The sequence below is a fragment of the Lepisosteus platostomus genome, chromosome 2, assembly GCF_059453375.1.
Source record: "Lepisosteus platostomus isolate fLepPlt1 chromosome 2, fLepPlt1.hap1, whole genome shotgun sequence".
NCBI classification, from domain to species: Eukaryota; Metazoa; Chordata; class Actinopteri; order Semionotiformes; family Lepisosteidae; genus Lepisosteus; species Lepisosteus platostomus.
The window spans coordinates 13,311,593-13,337,372 of record NC_142612.1 but is presented as its reverse complement, the minus strand read 5'-3'; the positions used below and the strand labels follow the sequence as shown (position 1 = coordinate 13,337,372).

General features: G+C 37.2%; 1 protein-coding gene across 6 annotated transcripts in view; it reads left to right on the top strand.

Moving 5' to 3' along the window:
* sytl5 (synaptotagmin-like 5) overlaps nucleotides 1–25,780 on the top strand; it is a 70,866-nt gene that overhangs the window by 21,433 nt on the left and 23,653 nt on the right. For 4 of the 6 annotated variants that reach the window (XM_088598963.1, XM_088599001.1, XM_088598993.1 and 1 more), the window contains one exon: nucleotides 22,665–23,126. In XM_088598963.1, the coding sequence (XP_088455089.1) occupies nucleotides 23,008–23,126 (119 nt within the window). In that variant the 5' untranslated portion in view covers nucleotides 22,665–23,007. Of the gene's footprint in view, nucleotides 1–14,839; nucleotides 15,123–21,015; nucleotides 21,085–22,664; nucleotides 23,127–25,780 lie in introns of those variants that run through there. The other 2 variants (XM_088598982.1, XM_088598973.1) reach the window with 2 other exon arrangements.

Here is a 25,780-nt window from a genome sequence, read left to right as displayed (position 1 = left end):
AATATAAGAGGAGTTTTTGGAGAGTCTCACCCCAGAGAGGTGAGTTCATGTGGAAAATTAATTTCATGCTTTCTGTAAAGGGTAGAAATCATTCTGTTCTGCTTTAGGCTTGTCCCATATCCCCTGGTCCTGCTGTTCTTGTTATAAAAGAGGGACAGACGCATTCCAAAGTGTATCAGGATATTTTCCCCACCAAATCTGTAAAAATCTTTTTTCCCTTTCTAAAAAATTCCGATTTGTTCACAAATAGACATTTCAGCAAGATTATGACCCAAATCTATGGCCAGTCTTCCAGATCTACATATGTTGTTAGAATTTAACTGTGTTCTGTCCTTATACAGTATTAGTCTGTGACCACACGCCTACTCAACCTTGTAGTGTGTTACGGTTGAGTAGCAGTGGAAGATCCTCTCTGGGTCAATTCTCTTTGGCCAGTCTTGCTCCTTTCCTGTCTTCTCTGTAGTGACACGGAAAGTACTGACACTACAACTCTGTGAACTTCTCTTCTCTCGATTGTCTACTCTCCTTAGATCGCTCAGACCTCTCACTCCTAACCTTGGGAGTTCTCCACCTTCTTCTACTAACCATAAGTCTCGCTAGGTAGATGGATTTTCCCTTAAGGCTCAAACACGTCTCTCTGTAACTGAGCGGACACAGTCAGCTGTCTCACCGCAAGATGCCTGTCTTTCACTCAGACAGCCCTGTTCACTCCTAAAGCTCAGACTGTCTGTCACACTGATCAGTCCCCTCCGGGATTGTGCTGGAACCTGCCTCTTCCAGGGAGAGATGCCGAGAGCCAGTATATTACTGACACCTGCCAGTAAGGAACTGGCTCGCCCATGTCTCACACTGGGTCTCACTCCCCCTGAGCTCTGATACTGGCTGACACATCTGCTAGCAAGGGTCCGACTCCTCTGAGTCAACCTGGACGTTTTACTTACGAAACCTTCCAGATGGAGTCGGGCTTCACACAAGTGTGTACGGTATGTGTTTTATTCATGCATTTCTTCATGTACCTGGAGTGTCTCTAACAACCCTCTGCTGTTCTTGACACCTTAACTGACACTCCACATCCAGCTGCCCTCTTACACAGGATCAACAAAGTATCAGTTGCTGGGGTGTGAATAAACAGCATTATCCATTTAGAAAAAAAATGTTCAACTGTTTTGTTTTTGCCATATCTGTTAATGGTAACATTACAATTTGTGTGTTTTAATGTATGTATGTAACAAATATTGAAGGTAGATTTGCATTTTTTTCCTAAAATCAGTATTCAGTTGCATTGTATTAATACATTTGCGGCCAATTGTATACAATATGAATAGTCCCCTTCTGAAGTCAATTATAAGCAATGTGAAAGTCTGTTTTTCAATTCTTTGTCAGTGAATCACGATTTCCTCCCTGCCAGATATGCCAGTCAAAATAAGCAGTGGATTTAACATGCTTGATTACACTCACCATTTAGGTTCTGTGACTGAAGGCAACTATAAATCAATCAATCAAAATCTTTAATTAAATCTTTAATTAGTCATCAGACTAATTCCAGGTTTTAAAATCCGTTTTACAAATTTTTAATTTTACTGTTGCATGGCAACCACTGGATAATGGCCAGGCCTACTCTGTTGAGGAAGGACGATCACACTTGATTTGTTTGTTCATGATTAGCTGACTGTGTGTGGTAAAACATTGAGCATCTTCACTGTAACAGATCTGATCATGGTAGTGCTTCATTCTCTGTATTTTCTGTTACAGACACCGTGAAGTAACTTTCAGTCTCAGATTAGCTCTTTAAAGCACAAGGAACGTTTTTTTGACAGATTTAAAGACTGATATTTGCTTGGTGTTGTTTGTTTCCTAGTATTTTTTCTGGAGATTCAATATGGATAAAGTTCTCCTCATGCCTGCAACAGCAGTTGTCCCAGTGAGGCAAAGAAACATTATTTTTCAGGGCTCTTCAACAGACTGTCACACAGTGAAGGAAATGAAGAATGTTAACCATGACAACTGCTTTTGAACTATGATGGTACATGTACATGTGATGTACTCCCTTTTATGCATTTGGTTTCCCTTCTTCTCACAGTATCATTACTAGGTGTCTTTCAATGAATTTTAAAAAAGGAACTTTTTGCCAACCTTTTTCTAAAGTGAAACAAAGATTAATTGGAATAGAGTATCAATATGCTTATATCCATATACAGTACTGTATATGCAGCATACAAAGTGTACATACAAAGAATACATCTGTATACAGTATGTCTTTGTATATGGCAGGGAATGCAAGTCCTCATTCTGGAGGACTATACACCTGCTCATTTTCATTGCAAATGAGCTTAATTACCTGTCTGAAACCTTAATTGATTCCCTGACTGGAGTATTAGCAACTTTCTTTCTACTTTCTAGTTTGAGATGTTATTTTACCAATTGAAAGGCAATAGTTAAAAGTGTCAAGAAACAGTTCTTTCCGGGCCCTATGCAGACGACACAATCCAGAATTGTGAAGAAACACTGGGGAAAAAGTCATGCAGGAGAGGGTATGGAGACAGGGGGCGTGTCCAAGGGGTGCAGGTGTCCAGGGAGAGTGAATCCGGGGCGAACAATCCATGAGAAAATCCAAACAGGTCATCCAAGACAGAAGGTAGTGTCCAAGGCACCGAAGGTTAAAAGCATAACGGAGCCAGAAGTATCTACAGTACCAGGAAATATTTCTAATGCTGTTCTGTTTCCAGTTACCTTGGGAGTGAGACAGCATAAATACAGCTAAAGGTAATGTGTTTCACGTTAACAGGGCTTCTGTCTTGACATGAGTTATAAAAACAGGTTTTAACTTATCTCACTAAAAAGATATAATGAGAAACAGCACCAGAATCATTTACATTTGTTGTATAAGTATGAGGGTACGATAGTGGTGCAGTGGTTAGCATTTTGGCCTAGGCTCAATTCTGGACCTGGGATGCTATCTACTGTACGTTGAGGTTGTAGAGTACCTTCTCCCACAGCCCAAAGAGATACAGTACTGGTAGGTTAATTGGATTCTGTGAAACGTAGCCCTGGTGTGAGTACTGTATGTACATGTCTGGGTTTTGTCTCTCTGTGCTCTGTGATGGATTAGTATCCCATCTGAGGTGTATCCTGTTTCATGCCTGTTGCTTGCAGGGATAAGCTATGGCTCCCCACAACCCTGAACTGGATGACGTGGTTAGTAAATGGAAGGACGTATAAGTCTGATAGGGGTTTTAACTAATACGACTAGATTTTAACAAGGCAGTCAATAATCAAACCTCAATTAAGTAAAAAAAAAACACAAGTCAATAGTACCAAGTGTAGTGTTTATTAAAGTTAATACCATTTAAGTTCAAATGAGAACAATGCTTTGCAGAACTCCCTAAGAACTCAGTATAAACTGAGTATTTCTTTAAAACCACAAAAAACAGTGCTCACATCCAAAGCACAGAAAATGGCATTATGATATTTTTTCAGTATGTTTAGATGAGAAAAAAGAATTCAGAAAAATTCAGAACAGATTGCTAAGTAGTGACCCACACACCACACACTTTTTTTCCACAAAGATTGGAACTACTGTACATGTTGAATGAAACCACTGTACAGTATGCTGCAGGATCTGCATAATAAACTCACACAGAACTGTTTTATTGCAAATTAGATAATGATATAATTACCACTTTGGAAAAATGATTCTTAATTATAATTGTCTTATTTAGTTTTCCAATATGCTATGACCTCCTTTCCTAGGATTTTCCTGTGGGCACACTGCCTGCTCAATAGTAATTATATTACTGTAAATTGGCAGGTTGTAACATTTTGCCCATAGGGAAAAGGGGGCAAATTGTGACATATTTCCAAAAGGTACAGTATGTATATACATTCGAACAGGTTTTAAGATCAAATAAATGTTTGCTGTGTTGTTTGTTTTTACACTACAAAATATTTTTCTTCTGTGACTTGGAATCACCAGTCACTCCGCTGTTTATATTTTGCCAGCTTAAATCTGCTGAAGGGGGATGTGAGGACAGTGTAGACTTCCTACAACATCCATGTCTGAGCCTTGTGCCCTCTTTCCCTCCCAAGAGATTTAGCATTAACTGGCGCTTGAGCTCAGTTGTCACCAACAGCCAGAGCACACATTTACCCGGAAATTCGGAGTGGTCAGTTGCGCTGGAGACTGAGGAAATCCTGTGTGACTCAACCCCACCCATGTGATGTTTGGCTAATTCTGGGGAATAAAAAATGTAAGAAATATTACAACCAAGACAAAGCTATTTGGCCTATCTAACTCCTGCACCAGCATCAATCCCATTTATCTGGTATCATCTAAACATGAGCAGCTGTGTCTGAGCTGTAGGTCTTATTTCATGCTTGAAGAGGGCATATGGTATTACTGGTTGGAACACTCTGCAACCTTTGAACTATTTTTTATTTTCTAGTTTCATATTTTTTTCTATTACTTTAAATTCAGATATCCCAAAATATTTTTGCATTTCACAATTTTTGAATGTACGCTGTGCATACTAACATTTATGAAGTGTAAATGTAACTGTGAATTAATGCGCTGTCCATTTTGAAATTTAGATCGAAGGCTAGAAACCTGCGTCCATGGCTATAAAATGTCATTCTGCCTAAGGTCTACTATAACTGGTTCCACTGCATTTTCCTGTGTAGCACCCCCAAGCTAATTCATCCTGAATGTGAAACAAGCATTAAATATTTATATCCTACAAATTCATACCATATCCTGCAAGGACATAACACACAAGCCTTTATTCAATAAAATGGTATAGGCAAGCCAAAAAATAGAATTACACAGAAATTGTTACAAGGCACGGATATATGACTGTGCCCTATGTTCTGCACAGAAAAGCCTCTTTATGTTGCATTAAGGTGCGTATAAAGATGATGTTATACTTTTTATGAAAACGTGGTTTACTGATTGCATTTCCAATATAAATACTCATCCTGTTTGTTTATCCTTTAAAGGCAAATAAAAATGAAAATTTAACGATGTATACTTTTTGTCTTCTGTCAGCACCAGAAATGAATAAACATATCAAGACCTGTATTAGCACAGCATGTGATGCGCCAGGTTATTAATTATTAAGATTGCTATACAGTTCATACTGTGCTTGGGAACTGGACTGTAGGAAAAAGGATCCCAGAGAAATTACATATTATTATCATCATTGAAACGAAATAAACTTTTTAAACAGTGTAACAGTTCTCACAGTATTAATGACACAAAAATTTAATTGTTCATCATTTTGCAGTACATTTTTCCACTTTTCCAGGGTGTTTGATTTCAAGATTTCGAAGGCTACATCATTCATAGTGAATCTGAAACTCAACCCCCCTTTTTTGCAACTATTAGTCGATACTGTAAGAGAATGAACTACTGAGAGAATGAACAAGCCTTATGATTATTTGCAGTACTTGTAAGCCACACACTCACATGCCTTGGCTACAAGAAGGTTCATAATGGCTTCAAGGCACAAAAGGAATAGGATTGCAGGAAGCATATAAAAAGTATTACAGGTTATGCTGTTTTAACTGGTTATAATTTACATTAAAACAGGCCAGAATTCCACAATTACAATACTTGATTTGGTATTGTCAGGAGTGGGATCTGTACGTATCCTGATGGTCTATCAAGCCTGCTGTCCAATTTACACTCCCCTTTCACTAAAAGCTGTTGCTTGAGTGAACTAAGAAAGGGGGGATAATGGAGCAAGCTGTGGCTTAGTTAAATCCTCTTCCTTCACCACAGTAAATTCGACACACCTGCCTTGACTGACTGATTGGAATCCTGTGGAATGGAATTCAGAAAAGGGATCAGCTGATTGGCCCTGTGCTTAATTGGGATAGAAGCAGGACCAGCAGTAGTCACTATAACAGCAGTCAGGGGGGAGAGGGTGGAGAGTTCTGTTTAAGTTTCTGCAGTTCAAGGAGGGTGTGTTAGTTGTACTCTAGATTTTAGTGTGTTTAATACCTGTGCTTTAAAATCAGCCACATGGCAATCCTAACTCCTCTTTAGCCTTGCAAAGTTAGTAAGAGAAACACCTTGCAAGGATTATGGTATGCATTGGCTTTAGAAAAGAAGATGGATCCTCAGAGAGAACTTGGTTGTCTTTCTAGTGTGTACTATGTACCTGGACTAGTTTGAGTTCTCTGTAGTCTTTATAGTGTAGCAGGTTAGTGTTTATAGCTGGAAAGTGGGTACCAGAGGGTAAGGCATTCCAGTAGGTCTTGGAGTAGTTGGGGAACATGTATCTTCCAGGGAAGACTGGCTGTGAAGGGGTGAGACTGTCTGTTGCAGGGGATGCAGAGTAGGGATGGGTCAGGTTTCTTCCAGGTAAAGGGAAGACTGGCTGTGGATGTGAGGGCTCAGTTGTGTGCCAGGAGTTCCAGGGAATGAGAAGTTTCCTTTTATAAGGAAGAAGAGAAGTGGAGTATTCAGAAGCTAATCAGAAATTAGTCTGTTCCAACTCTCTCAGTGGAACAGAGGACTGAAAATCTCTTCCACATGAGAAGAGGAGCTAAAGATTGGTTCCCAAAAGATACCTCTGTTAATGACTGGATTTGGGGACTGAGTAGGCTTCTCTGAAAAGGGGCCACTGACTTGACCTTGAGGCATAGGAGCCTATTCAAAAACCAAGTTCCATTTTCAAAAGAAAAGCTTTGTAATCATTAAATCATACTACATAATTATATTTTAAAGCATTTTCTAGTTCTAAGACTTTAAAAAAAAAACATTTCTCAGCAGCTGTCAAACACAACAGTGTTTGACAGTATCCATTGACATCCATTTTCTCAAATAAAAATGCCTCCTCTTTCTTTGTCAGGATTATAAAGTACAGTACCTAGATCTGGGTCTGTTGCTTGTAATTAAATCAATCTTTGGAACTCTGTCATCTGAATTGTGTTAAATGTTTTTTGCTGAATATTGTAAAAATGCTTCCTGACGAGATTGCTTTTCAGCAGTACTTCATAGTGCCTTCAAATTGACATCAGTCTTCTGAGGGATTTTCCAAAACACAAGGAGAGTGAGTTCATGATTTCTATTCTCTGGCCTAGGGAAGAAAAATGCTGGAGGTATGAATTAAGTTACCACTTGCTTCTGAGAAAAGTAGAAAGTGGCATTTCTGTGTGAAAAACAAAAAAGAGAACATATGTTAGATAGGACAAAATGGTCTTTGTAAAAAAAAAAATGAACATATTTAACTTTAATTGACCAATAGGGCAAGATAATAGCAAAAGGTTAGAAATATTTTAAAAGACAAAATAAATTCAATTTATTATTACTTTATCTATTTAAATGTGTAATAATTGCATTCCTCTTTTTAATGTGTATATAGTAGAAGTCAGAATGTACCTGTAAATGAATTCAGTTCTGATTGAATATTTCAGTATTGTCTAAGACACCTTTAAACCAGTTTTCAGCTGTAAAGTTCGTTGGTAGTCCTGGACCCATGCCCCAGTTCTGTGACAGCCTTGTGCTGTATAAGATGCCATCCTTTGAGACCGAGACCAATGTCCTAACTACATGATGATTAAAGTTCTTACCATGCTGTTCCTTAGAATAGGGGTGTTAAATGAAGTATCGGGGCATCCCAAGAGACTTGTGGGTAAAGGTTGAGCATGACTGTAAAGCAGGCTGAGCTTTACAGTCATGGATTTGAGCCTAGTTCATGTAACTAGCCAACTGTGACTGAAATAATCTAAGCTGCTTCTTGGATGACTCTGTACTGCTGCTTGGTAGGAAAGGGTAGAATCATCCAGCACAGGCTATCTCAGCTGTCAGTGACCCCAGCGGCATGTGGTTGTGTTGGTGAGAAATGTTCCCGCCCCCTAATCACCACTGAACCACCTACAAGATGCTGTAATGGTTCTGATGTTTGAAAAGACAAGGGGCTCCCATCACATCCACTCCTGTCAGAGTGCTGGGGGATGCACTAGAGCTACCATGGCAACCAGCAGAGCCTCAGCTATACTGACAATCAATCAGTTTCTGTGACTATGTGCTCAGGCTGGAGATCAGTTCAACCTGTGCACAGTTAACCTCCTAACCTGTCTCAATGGAAACAAGATTTTTATGACCAGTTTTGCGTCACCTCCTCGCTCATACACACTTAGTTTGTTCTACAGTGAGTGTCTTAGAGTTCTACCTGTTGAGAGGAGGTACTGTTATTCATTTGGGCTCTAGCTCTTGGATTCTTCAGCCTGTCAATGAGGAGAGGAGTTAATGAGGTCAGAGTTAAAATACATCAAGTTGTATAGTCTAGCTTGTAGATTTTATCAGTCTCACATAATTCAATCACATTCATATTCTATCAAGCATGTCTTTGGAATAATAGTTCAGTTGTCGAGAATTATAATGTGAATAAAGAAGTTTGAAAGTCAAAAATACATTGTCCAAACGACCTTGATGAGTTTAAACTTCCCACAGAGGCAAAGCTGGCTGGGTTCGTCCGTAGTCCATCTTGTCAGCTGCCTGCTCTGCCCAGTGCATAAAGAAAGTGCTTTGCCTACCTTTGCTGAGGACAGGTGTGCGAAGTTAGCATTGCTGAACTTTTGTCTTTAAATCCCAATCTGTGTCGTCTTGCTTGGGTCCTGCCGCAAGTGAGACAGTGGGAGACAAGGTTCATGCCGTCTATAGCTTCTTACTGAATATATCTGGATATTCAGGATGTGGTCAGATCTGGTCACTGCCCCCAGATCGCTGTTCTCATTCAAGTATGAGCAGTGAAATTACAGAGGGTCAGAGGAGTCTGCCTACACTGTCATTCTCCCCTAAGTGTGGTCATGGGTTTCTAGTTGCAGGCCAAGCTGTGAAAAAAATTCCAAATTTGGTGGATATTACAAAAATCATTAAAAATTCAGATATAAAAAGAAACAGTGTCCTGGCTAAATTCCACTTTGGGCTTACATAGTGTGGCCTCTTTAGGCATACATTTTCTTATTCACTTCTATGCTTATTTTGCTATGGAGCTCAATGCTGCTTGAAATTATGGTGGCTGGGTTCTTACTGTAACTTATCCAGTCTTGGTTATAGTGGGTTCCCTTCAATATTTGAGGCACTTTGAAAGTCTTTGTGATTAATGATGCTTTTTTCAAATTTCAAATTTTCAAATTTCATCTCTTTATTTATACAGTAGATGCATCACTATCTATAAATCATTGGTTAGTTTAAAAATCCTGTAAATATACATCTGTGATTTACAGAACGGCAGTTCATTGAAATTTGTGTCTTTAAAATACAATTTAAATGGTTAAAATTGTCTTTAAATTATAAATTGAGATTGTATAACTGCAGTTGCAATTATAGTAATAACCGTATGCTGTCATATTCTATTTTATAACCTTATTTTTTAGTAGATTAAAAATGTAAGAGAATGGGTTTCAGCAGCAGTGAAATCCTGGCTCATTAACAGTGTTCTGACTTCTCTCCTCCAGGGAATCCTCAATACATTTTGCGCTCCATTAAATGTTAGTCTTCTAACTGCTTTAAGGTGTGATTTCAGTGCATTTGCCTGCAGTGGTGCTCATATCACTAGTTTGTTGTCAGCAGGGTTAGTCTTCACAAGAGTGACATGCAATGGGTCATTAGTAAGTGGCTGCATTTGCTTTGTTTATAGATCACTGTTTTGTTCTGGATCATTCCTTATCTTTTTAGCTTAAGGCTAAGAATGCTTATATTTAAATAATAAGCAGATCTAGTGTTTTTATTTTGCTCATTTTACTGAATTGTACAGTAATTGTAGACTATGTAATATCAAAAGGGCAAGCAGATTGGTAAAGAGAAAAAGGAGCAGCCCATTATAAAAAAAGAGCATGTGAATGGAATGGAGGTCTGCAGCCAATGCATTTACAGTAATAGTATTATTAATACTGTGCTGTGTTATCATAAAGATGCAGAGGGTAGGGACTCTAAGTTATCCTAAAATGGTAATAATAATAATTATTTACTTATATACCATAGCTCTTTTCTGGACACTCCGCTCAAAGCGCTTTACAGGTGATGGGGATCCCCTCCACCAATACCAATATGTAGCCCCACCTGGATGATGCGACGGCAGCCATAGTGCACCAGTACTCTCCCCACACACCATCTATCAGTGGGGAGGAAAACAGAGTGATGAAGCCAGTTCATAGATGAGGATTGTTAGGCGGCCATGAGTGGGAAAGGCCAATGGGAAATTTGGTCAGGATGCAATGGTAACTCCCCTACTCTTTTTAAGAAACACCCTAGGATTTTTAAAGTCTCATCCAAAGGACAAAGTCCAAACTGGACTTATTCTGTCTGAATTTATGTACCGTATCTTTAGTGGCCCACAACAATCCTTTAGTGACGTAAATGAAGACATCAAGACACAGAAGCAGAGACAATGCAGTATATGCTAAGGCAGGTTTTTGTTTCCCTGCCATTTTTACTTTAGTGTCATTGATTAGGAGAACAACAGACAAAGATAAAATGATTCCCTGTACTGATACTTAAAGCAGATTAAATACTATGGAGGTACCTCCTGTTCTCAATCAAGACATACACTAGGGAGATGGTAAACAAGTGGAGACCATTCAACCCATCTAGCATTTTTTGGTTTCTATTACCTACAGTAATTGATCTAAGGATTTTATTAAGTAATGTCTCAGAGAATCACAGGGTATCAGATTCATCACAACCTTCTAGTTGTGACTCTTGGGTTCCTTCCTCTGCTTCTCCATCTAGCTTGTCTATTCTGTTTAGTCATTTTTGAGTTTGCAGTCTCATCCAAAGAGGGCAAATAACCAGTATCTGTCAGCAGTTAATTGAGTGTAACTGCACTAAAATCCCATGGCAATGAATTGGATATTCTAGTCCTATAACTATGATGAAACCCAGTGTTTGGTTGCATATTATGGTTAGCAAGAGTCAAAAGGAGACTGAGTATGTAATAGCTATGCTGCATAATGCTTCTGCCTGAAATCATAAATTAATTAACATACTAGAATATCTGATGTACAGTATATTGCTAGAAGGCTTCATCAATGAATTAAATAAACAACATTTCTATCATTTCTATTTACTCAAAAGATACAGTATGTGAACAATCTTGAATTCCGTACAGGGTGAGAATACTTTAGTCAAAGACCAGACTTGTAGAAAATTGAGTCAATTTTTCAAGGAGACAAAAATGCAAAGAAAACCAGCATCTAGTCAATTGATTCGTTTTGCATTTGAAAGATGCTTTCAGTCATGTGATGTGTAATAAATTTCTTTCAAATTCAAAGAGCTTTAATGGCATGACAGATGAATTACAGCCTTACTATGAACAGGATTCTAGCACTGTAGGTTTCTTTGATCTTGAAAACTGAGTGTAAATAGAAATTCAAACAGTGAAGATGTTTGCTCTGGACAAAATGAAACCTGTGGGAATTTTTTTTATTGTGTACTCAGGGAGGGCTCTTACTTAAGCTGGTTTACAATACATGACACACCTATAACATGACTAACATATGCATTGTACTAAGATAAGGAGAGGGTATACTGGAACATGTTTTTTATACCATTGACTTAGAATTGTATTCCCACAACAAGTAGTTTTTCAATCCGGCTTGAGAGCTTGAAAACATTGTTCACTTGCTTTCCATTGAAAATGTGTCAGTGGAAATAATGATTGTGGTTTTTGTAGATGTAGAAAATAAATTAACATAAGAAAATGATACTAAATTTGAAGCACAAGTTTAGAAACATTTAGTTTGTTGTTAACTGATGCTTAATGTATATACAGTATAAGAGAATAAACTGGGGAGTCACTTCAGTATTTGAACTTTCAAAGGAATAGGCAGAGGTTATTGCTGAAAAAACACAAAAGGACCTTCATAGTTCATTTACAATTATAAGTTTTATTTTATTTTATTTGAGTTCAACCAATGCAAAAATGTGTTGTTTAAACTGAATTGTGCATCTTGTCTTACAAATTTGATTCATTGTACTTGTTCGTTTATTACTTCCCTCGGCGTATTTGTACATGGGCCAACTCGATAAAAGTTTCTTGGGAGTAGAATAAGAAAGCTGCTGGTGTAAAACGGAAATATCTAGATCTAGAGCATTCATAAAAAATTTAAAGGGGAAAGGAAATCTAGTGTTGTAATTAGATGAATTGAGTTAATTTTGTTCCTCTGTTGTACAGTATATGAGGCCATGAAGGTTTGGTGTAATCCAGCTGTTGTCAAAGTTTACTTTGTCAGTTCACTTGGCTCTCTTTCAATTACCTTATTTTTCTTTCTTAAAAAATAATCCCATGAGACATTGTTATCTTTAAAGCAGTTCTTCAGATTGGATGCTTGAAATCATTTGTACTCAGGTGGCATTGCATATCCGCACTCTAAATAAAGATGTTTAATGATAACGTGTTCCCTGGGCTCTTAACCACTGCCATGCTATTTCAACCAAAAGCCAATGGTAAGCAAAGCAGAATATTACCTCGGAGAATTCATGCTATCCAGCAGTGTCTGTGGAAAGAAGGAATGATAAGATAAGATGGGTACAAGTGAAATATGAATAAAAAATGAATGTGACATTTCTAATTTGTAAGAAATGTAAAAAAATGTAAAACAATACTGTATGACTCGTACCAGTATTTGTTAGATGTGAGTTTTAAAGAGCATAGAGGCCCTGTACTTCCCTGTACTCCAGGAAAAACATCTACCCTTCTAGCCACAGGAGGCCAGATCCAAAAGAAGAGTGTTAGTTTACAAATCCAGGTAAAATGTAGGTGTTTCTAGGTAAATCTAAATAAAAATGATGTCGCTCTTCTCTACATATCTAAAAGATGTTACGCCATCATTCTTAGCTTTTGTTGAGTAAAAAGATTAGGAAATAGTTGCACTATTGCATCTCAGGGTGCAGATGGATGAACACAAACTGTAAATCCTGAAAAATCCATGTTATTAGATTTTTTATCATTAGCATTCTTGAAACATGAAGCAGATGAACTGCTGTATTCGCTAGCCACAGCAGTGAATTTATCAGTGTGGTAAAAGTAGTTAGCTGTAAATGCCTGTGTATGTGGAAATGCAGCTAAAATATGTGGTGTGAATAAAATGTAGAATTCTCATTGTGGATTTTAATTTGTTTATAAAATTGATATGTATCCCATGTAAACCTTAACAGAGGAACATTCTACCTTTACTGTATATATACAGTATATACTGTGTTCTATTTCTTTTCACCTACAGGTGTGATACATACCTCAGGTGGCTCAGGAATAAATAAGGCAGAACCAACTAGCTGTGCTGGTCATTTACACTTCATCTTAAACAGGAAGATCAGTTACTGTAGATTATTGATATGCATAAAATGATCTGGGCAGACCAGAATGCATAAACAGTTCAAGCTCAAACATTCAAGCTCAAAACCTACAGCATGCCTTTGAAGTTATTATCAGGCACACAAATAAATAAAACACAAATATGTGTTTTGTATCATTGGTAGCTGTTCTAAAATCAAGACGTATAAATAAAGACAAATAACTAGCACATTGAAGAGGTGTTGTACATGACTGCACATTTCAGTGTACATGAACAATCAGCAAAACATTTCACTAGCAACACCTGTCATATTATTTTCAACTTAATGTCTCCTTATTAGCTGAGAGAAAAAGCTGTTGTGGTCCCTTGCATCTGTTCCTTAGTATTTAATATGCCGCGACAGCGACTTTTGTTGTGGTATGTTTAACATCATGATAATGCAAGGTCAAAACAGTTGAGCTGCTTCTACAGTAGCTGTTTTTCTTTCTTTTTTTCTAGGGAATTGAGAGATATCTACTGTTTGTGACAGCTCGTTCTCCTCCACCTGCTTGCCTGACTGTGGGCTGGTGGGGAATGTCCCTGGCAGTTGCTAAAACCATCACATCACATTAGTTTGACTGTCTTTCAGGGGAGAAACATGTTATAGATTATAGAAAGGTGCAAGAAACTCCAGCACTGGAGTGCTGTGAAACTCAACAAATCTAAAAACAGCTACCGGTACACTGACAGGTTTGGTTCATGCACCCTGAACTCTTTATCTTAGTGAGTGCTAATGTCTTTTTCTCCAGTTTGCTCGTCATTTGCAGTAATTGCAGTTAATCATTCACTATATTGTGAGTGTTTCACATTTGATGTATTTTATTCAAACTACAAGGCTCCTTTATTGCTGATGTACAGCCAACAATTTTAATGATTTTAATGATGCTGATCTATGCTGATCAGCTATCTACTAGAAATATTTGAATGATTTTTCTTCTATCAGGTTGGCATTGAACAGTTTATTACAATTCTCTTAAAAGATATATTATCTAGGGAATGTGGGTCAGGGAGACCTTATATTTTGCATTAATTGCTAGTTAAAAGTTTAGTGTTGTCTTTTTCATTTGGAAATTTCAAATGTGCTGCTTCATTGTGTTTGTGTCTTTATTCTGAATCAATAATCCAATCCAAATGGATTCAGGGACTCATTTTTGTTCATTTATTTTTCAGCCTCATTTGTTTGCAGTACCACATAAAAACGTTAAAAAATGTCTGCTTGCAGTCAGTCTTGTACTTGTCTGCATTCAATGAAGCAGAAGACACGGCCACAGAAAAAAAAATCTTTACAATCTTCTTTGTAAAACTATGCCCTAAGGGTAACTCTTTCTTTGTCCCAGAACTTTTATGAACACAATGCTGCCACTTTTATTTGTAAGCCGCCTTTTTTAACAATCTCCCTTCTAGTACATTTTTGTATTTAATATATTTAACCCTTAATAATTACGTCAGCTGTGCAGTTTTATGCCTTATGCTGCCGAGTGTGCCATTCTTAATCAGCTGCCTTTTCTGCTGCTGTGTACTTACATACCTGAGTAAGTTTGAGTTTGTGTTTCTCTCCCACAGCCTAAAGGCGTTTTTACAGTAGCTAACAGTAAACACAGGTTTTCTGACTACAACATTTTATTATTCATTTGGGTGTGAGCTTGTATTATATAGCAGCCCTGGAAACAACTAGGAAAGACAGGTTTGTCAAGACCAGAGGCACCTGTTAAGGAGCTTAAAGGAAGCCTGTTCTGTCTTAACAACGTTTTTCAAGTTATTACATCTGCAGAACCTCTTCTTAGGTAAGAATGGCTTTTCAGAATATTTTTGTATGAATTATTTTAGTGTTCTAATGATCTTTCTTGTGAACGTACCTTTCTTTTTTAAGCTATTTCTTCCTCGTAGTGTTTTTCATTGGTGCGTTTTTCCAGTGCTTGAGCAGTCTTTTATAAAACATATTATTCTCCTGGTTTGCTTCATTCTCAAGCAAATAAGACAGCTCTTAAGATAATTTAAAATGTGGTGGTTTCTTGCTAGTTTCACAGAGTGGTTTAAGATGACAGCACAACCTTATAAACCTGTATAAATTGATCATTAATTTCACAAAGAATTTTTTACTTAAAATTCCAATTTTCTTAGGAATAAAAGCACTGTGCAAATTAATTAAGCTGAAAGATCTCTGTGTCATGTGATTTATTTTGTTGCTTTAAGCTACTAGAGAGTTAAGAATACTGCTGTTCATGAGAATGCTATCTACCACAACTTCAACTGGTTGTGTGCAGATTTGTGTAGATTCTCTGATTCTGTTAGCAGTTCGTTCTTTTTTGTGTGCTCACCTGTTATGCTTTCCAAGCTGATAAAAAGGAACTTAATAAGACTAATTTAAATATGAAAGACAGACTTGCAGTGTATCTTAGTACATACTAATGTATTTTGTATAAGTAGAAAATCTATCTGTTCTACAAATGTAGTTTACCAGTGAACTTGCCAGTTTTTTAATCATTTGAAATTAGAAGATTGTTTCCTGCTAAGGAAATATATACTTTTGTTTCAGTCATACCTTGTTGGCTCAGGCCAAATTCCTTGAAACTCAACCCATTCAATCATTATCACAGAGCTGTTAATTTAAAAGAAATGACAAATATCCGATTTGTATACAGTACATATTAAAATCTAACAATACCCAACACAGAGTTAGCATTTTATACTACTGTAGAACACTTTGCTTCCACATAATTCTTCTTTGATTCTGCCGGTAAAGTAAATCAGGAATAAGAGAGCTCAAATGCCTGGTAAAAATTCCAAGATCCACAGCATGAAATTATAAATTTCCTTTTTAATTAAAACAAAGGTAATGGACATGTATCTCAGTCTCTATATGAAGTGTCAGAAAATAATTTAAAGCGTGCAATGATGTGCTGTATTAATTTTGTAAAATAACACTCTGCACTGAAGTCAATTTGGTATAATTTGCCTTGAGAGAAGACGGCACGATTTATGTCCCAAATTACAAGGGTACACGTCCTCAGCTGGAATGCTTATGTCATATATTATGTAAAGTGATGTGTATTTGATGGGAATGACTTGTAAAAGTTTGAGAAAAGCCTCTTTATTTTTCTTTGAAGATATACTGTATATTAATTTAAATTGTAACTCTATAAATTAATGTGTTGTAAGGATTTATAAATTTTGAGCAACAAATGTGCTAGTATAGCTAATAAAATCCTAAAACTACACCATTATCCAAAATATAATTCAGGGAATTAAAAAAAATTAAACTTAAAGTTGAAATATATTGTTGTTGTTTTAATTATGTGCTACTAAATGAGTGGGAGAAAATAATAATTACTTCAAGAGCGACATGCTTAACCCACACAATAGTTTGGATAAAGCTGGGTTTATGCACACATTTATATGAAAAACAGAAAATTACCTCTGGGGGATTCAAAAAGAACAAAAATCAAAAAAGAAAAAATAATTGCTATGAATTTGAAAATATACAGTACTCTCAGGTAGTCAATAGATACTGGAAAGCTAAGCTAGCCAAAGCTTTCTAATTCAACTTATATCTTCCTATTAAGTTTTACTCAGCTAGGGACTGAAATCATATCCAGATAGTCAGCTTTTATCTTGTAGTAATTACGTCAGGTGAAAGAGGAGTACACAAGGGGAAAGAGAAGTGCTGAGCCCAGTTGCAAATCTAGTGCCTGTGGGAAACACCTTCTGTTAAACAGCAGCTGCAATCGTTCTCTAATTTCTTCTTAACTCATGTGTCATAATAATGAATCCAATACTAGTATTATATATATAATATTATATATTATATTATATAATACTAATATTTCTGCAGTAACAATATTACTAAGTCTTCTTTCAGTATCAATAATGGCCAGAGCTATGTTAGTTTTAGATTTATTCCTATGATTTAAGGCACAATGATTGGCAAAGAATGAGAATAGACAACTTGTTATGTCCTGGCTATGTTTACTAAAAACTTACAACGAGCTAATAGAATGGTAAAGTCCCATCAAAAAACATTACTTTTAAAAGACAATGTACTGTAGAACACATTTCTCTTTCTATCTTTGAACCATTTTATCAGATTTGTGTTTAACAGTCAATGTGGTTTGGCTGGTATTGTTTTTTTTCTGCCTTTGGTCTTTTTAAACATGGCCCTGCACAAACGCAACCAACCAAACACCACATTATGCTACTGGGAGAATTTCAACTTCAATTTCAACAGAAATAATTAGATTTGATTCTCATTCTTGCCATTGCTTTGCGACAAAATGACCTGAGGTCAAACAGTTCAAGATTCATTTAACTTAATGAATACTCACTTCACAGCCTCTGCTTGAGGCACATTTTGTATGCTAAGTGAGGGCATATATAAAACACCTGTTACAATCTATATTATTGATCAAAATCTATTATTGTATCTAATGATATTTTAGCAAGGCAACATGAATAGCTCTTTCGCTACAGAAAGAAAATGAAACAAAAGTCTATGACATACTGTATTGTGGAAATTTTAAAAGGTAAAAACATCTCCCCAATAACATGTTCCTTTCATTCAGGTAGGAGAGTTGTACAAAAGACAGAAAACACAATTATTTTCTATAGATATATAAATTCATTCATAGTTTGCAATGCTCTCATACAAGGATCAGTCTGGTACTTCATATTAAATCCTGGGCTTATAACATTAAACATGTAAAATAAAAATAGACTATATACTCATCAGCAGAAACACGTGGTGGGCCAACAGACATGCACATGAGAGAGGATCCACAATTAAAACAACCATGTTAGCATACAGTGTGCAGGACATTTTTCCTCATTTATTCTGAAATGCACTATGGTTATTTACACTTTTACATCATATTCGATAGCACATGCTGTTGGGTGAATGAGAGAAAAACTATTAGAAAATCATGAAGAGTTAACATTTGTAAATGTTCAGATTAAGAAAAAATTGAAATAACAAATTACAAATAAATAGGACTCAGCTGCTACAGACGGGATAGTAAAATGTTTATGTGTGTGGTTACCCATGAATTCACTTAATATCTAAATCAAATATTCATGTTCGACAATAAAGTAACTTAGAGTCACAGTTTTATCCTGAATATTTATGTTATCATATGAATTATACATAGGAAATGTTGTTTATTCTTTGTATATTATTATGAATGCTCTTTTTCTTCAGACCAAAGAAAGGAAATAACATTGAGTGTCCTAAACAGAGCACACATCTTTATTGTTGTGTGGCCTAACAAAATAAATTCCATGGTAGAAATATTTAAACATGAGAGCAGTTACAAACAATAGAAGACCACTTAAAGTCATCTAATCCATTAGGTGCAGTAGTTAGGAGTTAATTAATCCAAGGATCTTACTCAATCAGCTTTGACCACGTGGCTGGGTAGTGTGTTCCATATTCCCACAACAATTCAGGAAAAAAATGCCTGCATTTATCAGTTTTAAATGCACTTCCATGTTCATTCCACTTGTGTCCTCTGGTTTGTGTTTCCCTGTTTATCTGAAGAGGCCCTGAATTGACTTTGTCAATCCTCCTGAGGATTCTGAATACTTGTAATAGGTTCACTCATGATCCTTACTGTTTCAAGACTAAAAAGGTTCAGTTCATTCAGCCTGTCAGCGTAGGACACCCCCTTTGTAGATTCCCTTGTCTGATTGCTCTTCTCTGGATTGATTGCAGATCAACAATATCTTTTTTATGGTGTTGTGATAGTTATACTTAGTGATTTTTTGTGTATAGTACATTAAGGGGCTGCATTGGCTATGTAGACCCTTTTAGGTCTTTCTGTAAAGGTGTTTTGGGAAGGGAGAGTTGTTTGCCATGCTGTTTTTTTTCCCCCAGTGGTCTTAGAAAGCTTTACTTTAACCACTGTACCACACCTGCAGTAGCTATTGTCAACTAATACATTCCAAAGGAAGGATTGGCTTTAGGGTTGCTCCCGTTCTTTTCCAGGACTTAGTTTTGTTCTCCTTAAAAGCCTCCAAAGGTAAATAATTAATGATCTCAAGGAAGTCTGAGAATGTAAATCTCCATTGAACATTTTGCTCCACATTCAAATTTTAATGAATGAATACTGAATGATAAATTCAGACACATACGTCTGCTGTAAATATGAGTGGACTTCCAAGATTTCAATTTCAGAAGCTTGTCATGTGCCATGTGGTGATTAACTTTGTGCATGGAGGACGTTTTAAGAGGCTGAATCCAATATGAGAGATGCCAGACACAGTAGGATGTTTGGGGTTTTGGTAGTTGTATCACATTTAGGGGGGAGTGGTGATTCTGACTGTTCCAGAAATCACATGTGAAAGATTTCTCAGCTGTGATTAAAAGTAAATGAAATCAGGAAGTTTATGTTATTTTAATGTGTTGAAGGACTGAGGCTCTGTGTTATTGCCAGTCTGGTTTATTCACTGTGCTTTGCTCAGATGGGTCTTTTCCAGGGCTTTAACATAAAATAATAAAGAATATTTTCAATGGAGAGGTTCATGGGGCTGTGCATCCTGCACGGTACAACTGTTTGAATACTATTTTAAAAAGTGTTAACTACTGTAAGTTTTGAAAATTCCCTTATTCTAGAAACATTTTATACCACTGGTAAAAGCATCTACTCAGAGTTCATAGTGAGACTTTGAGTCAGAAGGGACAAATTCAGGCCTTGCCACACTATAGACTGTCAGAGGACATACCGTAGCACTCCAACATCAAGAGTCCAAAGATAACATCTGTAATCCAATCCTTCTGATAGCAATACATAAAGTCACAGAATATCACAATGTGATTACCCTTGTTAAGGAATCACAGCTGGAATTTTCACCTGGAATAAGGCAAACAGTAGTACAGTAGATCATCATTTTGATCTGGGTTTTTACAAAAGAAAAAGAATAATTCTTCACCTGGGAGCCATCCCATTTTTATAAACCAGAATAAAGACGATTCATAATCGAGAGCCAAAATAGCAGGCTAAAATAAAAACCCATCAATGGAGAAAATTCTGCGGTCTTTGCGTCATCAGAGGTCTGAAGCGCTGTCCAACTAAGACTGCTGTGGTAGTACTGTTTTTCACCAGCTCCCCTCTCTAAGATTGGAGAAGAAACATTTTTAAATCTGTTTCTCTCATCAGCTTCAGCTGTCTCCACATTTTCCCTGACTCACCAATGGCCTCTGGCCCTGCCTTCGTGCCCCATTTTTACTCCTGTCACACACAATAACACATTCTATAAATTTCCCATGCTGAATAAAAATTGTGTGCTTTAGTTTCAGTGAGCTTGTCTATAACATTATCAGCACTGACATTTTCCAAAACACTTCAGTTGAAAGTAAAGCAAGGTAGGCAGGCCCTCTCACTTTGTTATTGACTTTACGTACCTTTTGAACTACAGTACGTTGCTGAGAAATGAAACTAGAGTAATTTGTAGATCTACGAAAGCTTCTTTTCCTAACATTAGAATTGATTCTAACAGTTCCTCAGCCGGTGATGATGTGGCAATGTCACTATGTCGCTATCAGAAAGAAGCACACAGCAGTCCAAGAAATTCTTGTGAAGTGCTTTCTCCCCAACATCAAGGCCTAAAAAAGTTGCAAAACCAGAGCAATTTTGTTGCATTCTGATCAATGAAGTTGATCAGTTTAATCATTTTATGTCGTTTCAGTAGATCCTGGATAAGCACAAGAAGATAAGAATGGTTACTTAAGAGAGATGGCTATTTGGATCATCTACAGTACGTTTTTTATCTCTGCCTGTTCACTGGTCTTTGAGCCCTAGGAGCCATACATCATTTAAGCTCACCCATTAAATATGCAATTTCCCACGAGTAGGGCAGAACTGTTATGTTCTGATCTCACAAGACAGCTGTTGTTACACAAGCAGTTTGAGGACTTGCATTGTCCTGCTGGACTGTTTTCATAGCAGGATAAGCTCACAAGAAGCCCACCAAGTGAAGTCCAAGGACGTGATCAATCTAGTAATTTTGCCACCGGACACCATAAGTGGAATTCTGGACAGTCCTGCCCAGTCTATCACATCTGGACTTCCCCATTGGGTGGTCTGTTGTAATGTGCATGACTACTGTACATGCTGCATGTCTGCACCACTCTCCCTGACAGCTTGACAGTTATCAGGTTAAATAACCTCATTACTTGTGCCCAATAACTCTCTGAACAATGAGGTGATTCATTGCTTGTGCATAACATCTTGCAGAAGAGTCCAAACCAAGTGTATCACGGTCAGTCAGCAAGAGCAATTAATCAAAATGCCCAGCTATTGGCAAAACAGGAATGGACACTGGGGGACCATTTCAGGGAACATGTCAGGGCTGTGAGGATCAAAGATCTCTCCAAACCCAGAGTTTCCCATTTCACCGCTAATGGCCACGATCACACTGATCTCTCCGTCTGCGTCCTCATAGTGGGGTTTCGGAACTCCTATTGCAGAAATACACCCGAAACCAAAATTATCCTGAAACTAGGATCACACCTTCCCCCTTCTCTTAATGACAGACTCGTCTCCTTCTAATCCTTCCCATCCTTTATCAGCTGCAGGTTCCCACTCTCCCTCACACCCGAAGAAGGCTCAACAGCCGAAATGTTGTGTCTCTTGTCTTTTCAGCATGGAATAAACCTTTACCTGTTTCTTAGTGTTTCTTAGTAATCATATATGTCTACCTAAGCTAAAAGATTAAATTAATGATGTCAAGATTTTTGATGCATTTAATGATGACTGTTCTTCTCTGTTCCATCTCAAGTAGAATGAAATCCTGAATGAGTTTTTTTCATCAATCAATGGAGCTAGGTCATAAATAGAACTTGCCTGAGAAACACATTGCCGTTGGAAATAAACATATTTTTTTAGAGGAACTTGCCTGCCCATTCAAATGTCATTCAGTAATGAGCTTATTAACATTCCAATTTTAAACATTAGTCAAGGGTTTTGATGATATTTATAATCCAAAATAATTCAAACTCCTTTCATCAGAGTTCAAAATAAGTACAGGAAGCAGCCTTTTATGTGCATCAGAGGAAAAGCATAATTTACTGCACAGGGCTTCCTATTAATGCTATACTTATATCTGAATGACATTTGTTAATCACAATATTCATTGGAACAAAGGCGATATGCTAAGTTCATTTAACATACATCTGTGTACAGAACAGACAAAGAAATAATACATATACATTAAATTCCATATTGATACATTACATATTTATTGTTATTCCTTATTGTTTAGGTAGCTTGGCTGATCCATGTTGGGCAGAATAGCCACATAGAGCAGTGTTATTAAATTGTTTCTGTTTATTCCAGTGCCCGTATGATTGAAGACACTTCACTTAAGTCATCTGAGGGACACAAAAGGAGTTCTTAGGATGATGCCAATCCACACTTTGAGCACAAGGGACAGCAAGCAAAGCCAAAGACTAGATGGAAGTTCATTGACCTGGAACATGTCTGTACTCTAACTGGGCACCTTTAACCAATGTCATCTGCAAAGACGCCACAGTGGAATACCTTGTCTACCTGGGATATGTGTACAAATCATTTCATGACATTCTGCACTTGACAGCTTGCTTCGTCCTTTCTGGTTAATCCTGTTGCTCTGTGACTTCTGGTCTTGATCCCTGCCCCTTGGGCTAACCTTGAAAGGGAGATGGAGAAAACCACCGAGATCATTAATGTCTCCTTCCTTCTTAAAGACGAGAGAGAGTCAATTCTTAGTGTTCTTCAAAAGGACGAAAAGCTAAGGAAACGCGAGGAGAAACGGATAAGGTAAGACCTTTCTTAACTTTCAGTCCAGACTAATTAAGGCCAAATTAAACCAAACTGATGACCTGTCCACTTTCTATTTAAGTATTTAAAACATTGGGTAGAAGCAAAAGTCCTGAGGCAAACAAAAAAGCTGCCTAAAACTACCAGGTATGCCAGCTGCAATTGGCAGTAGGGCTTTGCACTAGTCTTAAGGCAGTAAAATAGCAAATTATTTCCTTTTCTTACTTTCTACTGATGTACTACAGTATTTACAACAAACCTGATTTACATGTTTATTTCATAATAACTTGCTAATGTCTGGGTTTTCATTTGGTTTTGAAGTACAATCTGAGTGACAAAGCATTTAATATAATTTTTTTAACTTTTTGAGTGATGTCAGGAAGCACAATGTGATGTCATTTTAGGCTACTGTAGGGCTAGGATTAGCAGAAACATTAAACGTTGACTGCTGTTATACTTCTAGTTGGACATTAAAAGAAAGACACCATTAAATGTGTTTATCCATTAGAACTGTTTTTCTTAGAAAATTTAATCTGTCTCAGTTTTGGGATACAATTACTAAACTTTGCAATACACAATAAAAGCAGCCAAAAGTCTATGAAAACAAAAGTTGTAGATAGGAGCAAATTATCACTTGTCCTAAAGCTGACTTGGGCCCCAAAATCCAGCACTGAGCATAAAAATTGTCTAAGGAGTGTGGGAATTCTAACCCTAACCCTAGCTGGGTTTTCAAAGGGGCATTTCCAGAAAACGTCTGTGAAGCGCTCCAGGCATGAGATTTTGAAATGTTCCCCAAACCAAAAATATGAGTCTGAAATAATAAAGACATAATAAAGCTCTTTGAAATTTAATATCTTCAATAATCTATCATCTTTACATACATTTTCAGTCACATGAAAAACACTGGTAAAATGGTACTTCAAAGAGGATCTATTTTAGGCTACTGTAGGATTAGGGTTAGCAGAAACATTTAGCGTTGGCTGCAGTTATACTGTACGTCTCGTTAGTCATTAGAAGACAAAAATTAAAGTGTTTATCAATAAGAACTGGTTTTCTTACAACTTTTGATCTGCCTCATTTTTGGGTACAGTATCTGCTTGGATTGGCATCCTGTCCACAGCGTGTTTGGTCTTTACCTTGTCATTTATCATATAAGCCTGCCTTACAAGCTTTTTATTGATATTTTACTTTATGGCATACCCTGCCTCATACCCGTTACTTTCCGAGAGAGGCTCTGGCTGCCTCGTGGCCCTGCATTAGAAGAAGCGGTTAGAAACTGGGTGGAGGGAAGAGGCGGCACTGTGACAGTTTTAGCATTACTGCCTCAGATTTTCAGTCACACTCATCTGTCCATAATAGGGCTATATTTAAGGTGCAATAATATTTGAGGGCTGGTTAGCATTGCTGCCTTGCAACACTGGGGCCCTGGGTTCAGTTCCTGGGGTGCGATATGGGTGAAGTTTGCATGGGTTTCTTCTGGGTGTTCCAGTTTCCTCCCACAGTCCAAAAACTTGCTGCTGGGTTAATTGGCTTCTGGGAGAATTGGCTCTTGTTGTGAGTGTGTGCATCTCTGTGTTTGTTTCTGCCCTGCGACGAACTGGTGCCCTGTCAAGGATGTCAGGATGTACCCTGCCTATTGCCAGTTGCTTGCAGGGATGGGCTTTCTGAATTGGAAGAAACAGTAGGAAATTGGATAAAGGGATATAAGCTGTATTATTTAAAAAACGCAATATTTCAAGCAAGCTTCCAGAAAGACTTGTTTAAAATAGCTTAACAAATGACCTCTTAATTGCCACTTTACAACCTGGCTCACATAAAACTTCTGTAGGAATCATTTATAGTCCACAGGACGTCTGTGTTCTTTGTAGTCTAATAGCCAGACAGTATGATTCATTGATCTAATGTACTGATTAAAGGAAACATTTTCTTGAGTTAATAACACAAACCTATTTAACTCACTCCTGAGGCATGCAGGAACCAATCAAGATTACCACTAAAACACTATTGCCTTTTATGACCCATAATCACATCATTTCATGTAGAGACACACATTAGATCTAATTCTTTACTTCTCTGAGAGCATAAACTGGAATTATTTCCTAATTTAGGGACATATTTCCGTGAATTAAAATATATTTGTTAATTTCATTACAAAATAAATGGTAAAACTACGTACTGTATACCACAAAAATGACTGAGAATGCTATACTGATTAAAGTGCTATATTGAAATCCAGTAATGGCTATTATTATTACAGTACTGTATAATGCACCCAATGGAGAGTATTTTGTATGCTTTACTTTGTGGTAGAACATCTTAACAAAATGGTTTATAGAAATACACAGTATACATTAAAGAACACTTGCTCTCTGGTGGCAGATATCTGAAGCTGAGATATTTAGCAATGTAGCTGTGAGACATTTACAGTTAAGAGAATAAACTTCAGTATGTGCACAATCCATTTGCACCAGGTTTGTATGCTGTATATATAGTAATAAACATTCTGAAATTTCGAAGCAATCCATACTCCCGTAACCCTTTGGATTGGTTCCTGTTCTCAGTTTAAGTGCACTTCAAAGTACGGTAGTTTCTACTTGTGTCCTGTGGTTCAGGTCTCATAAGTTACAGATTGAGCTGGCTTGCAGGCCTTTGAG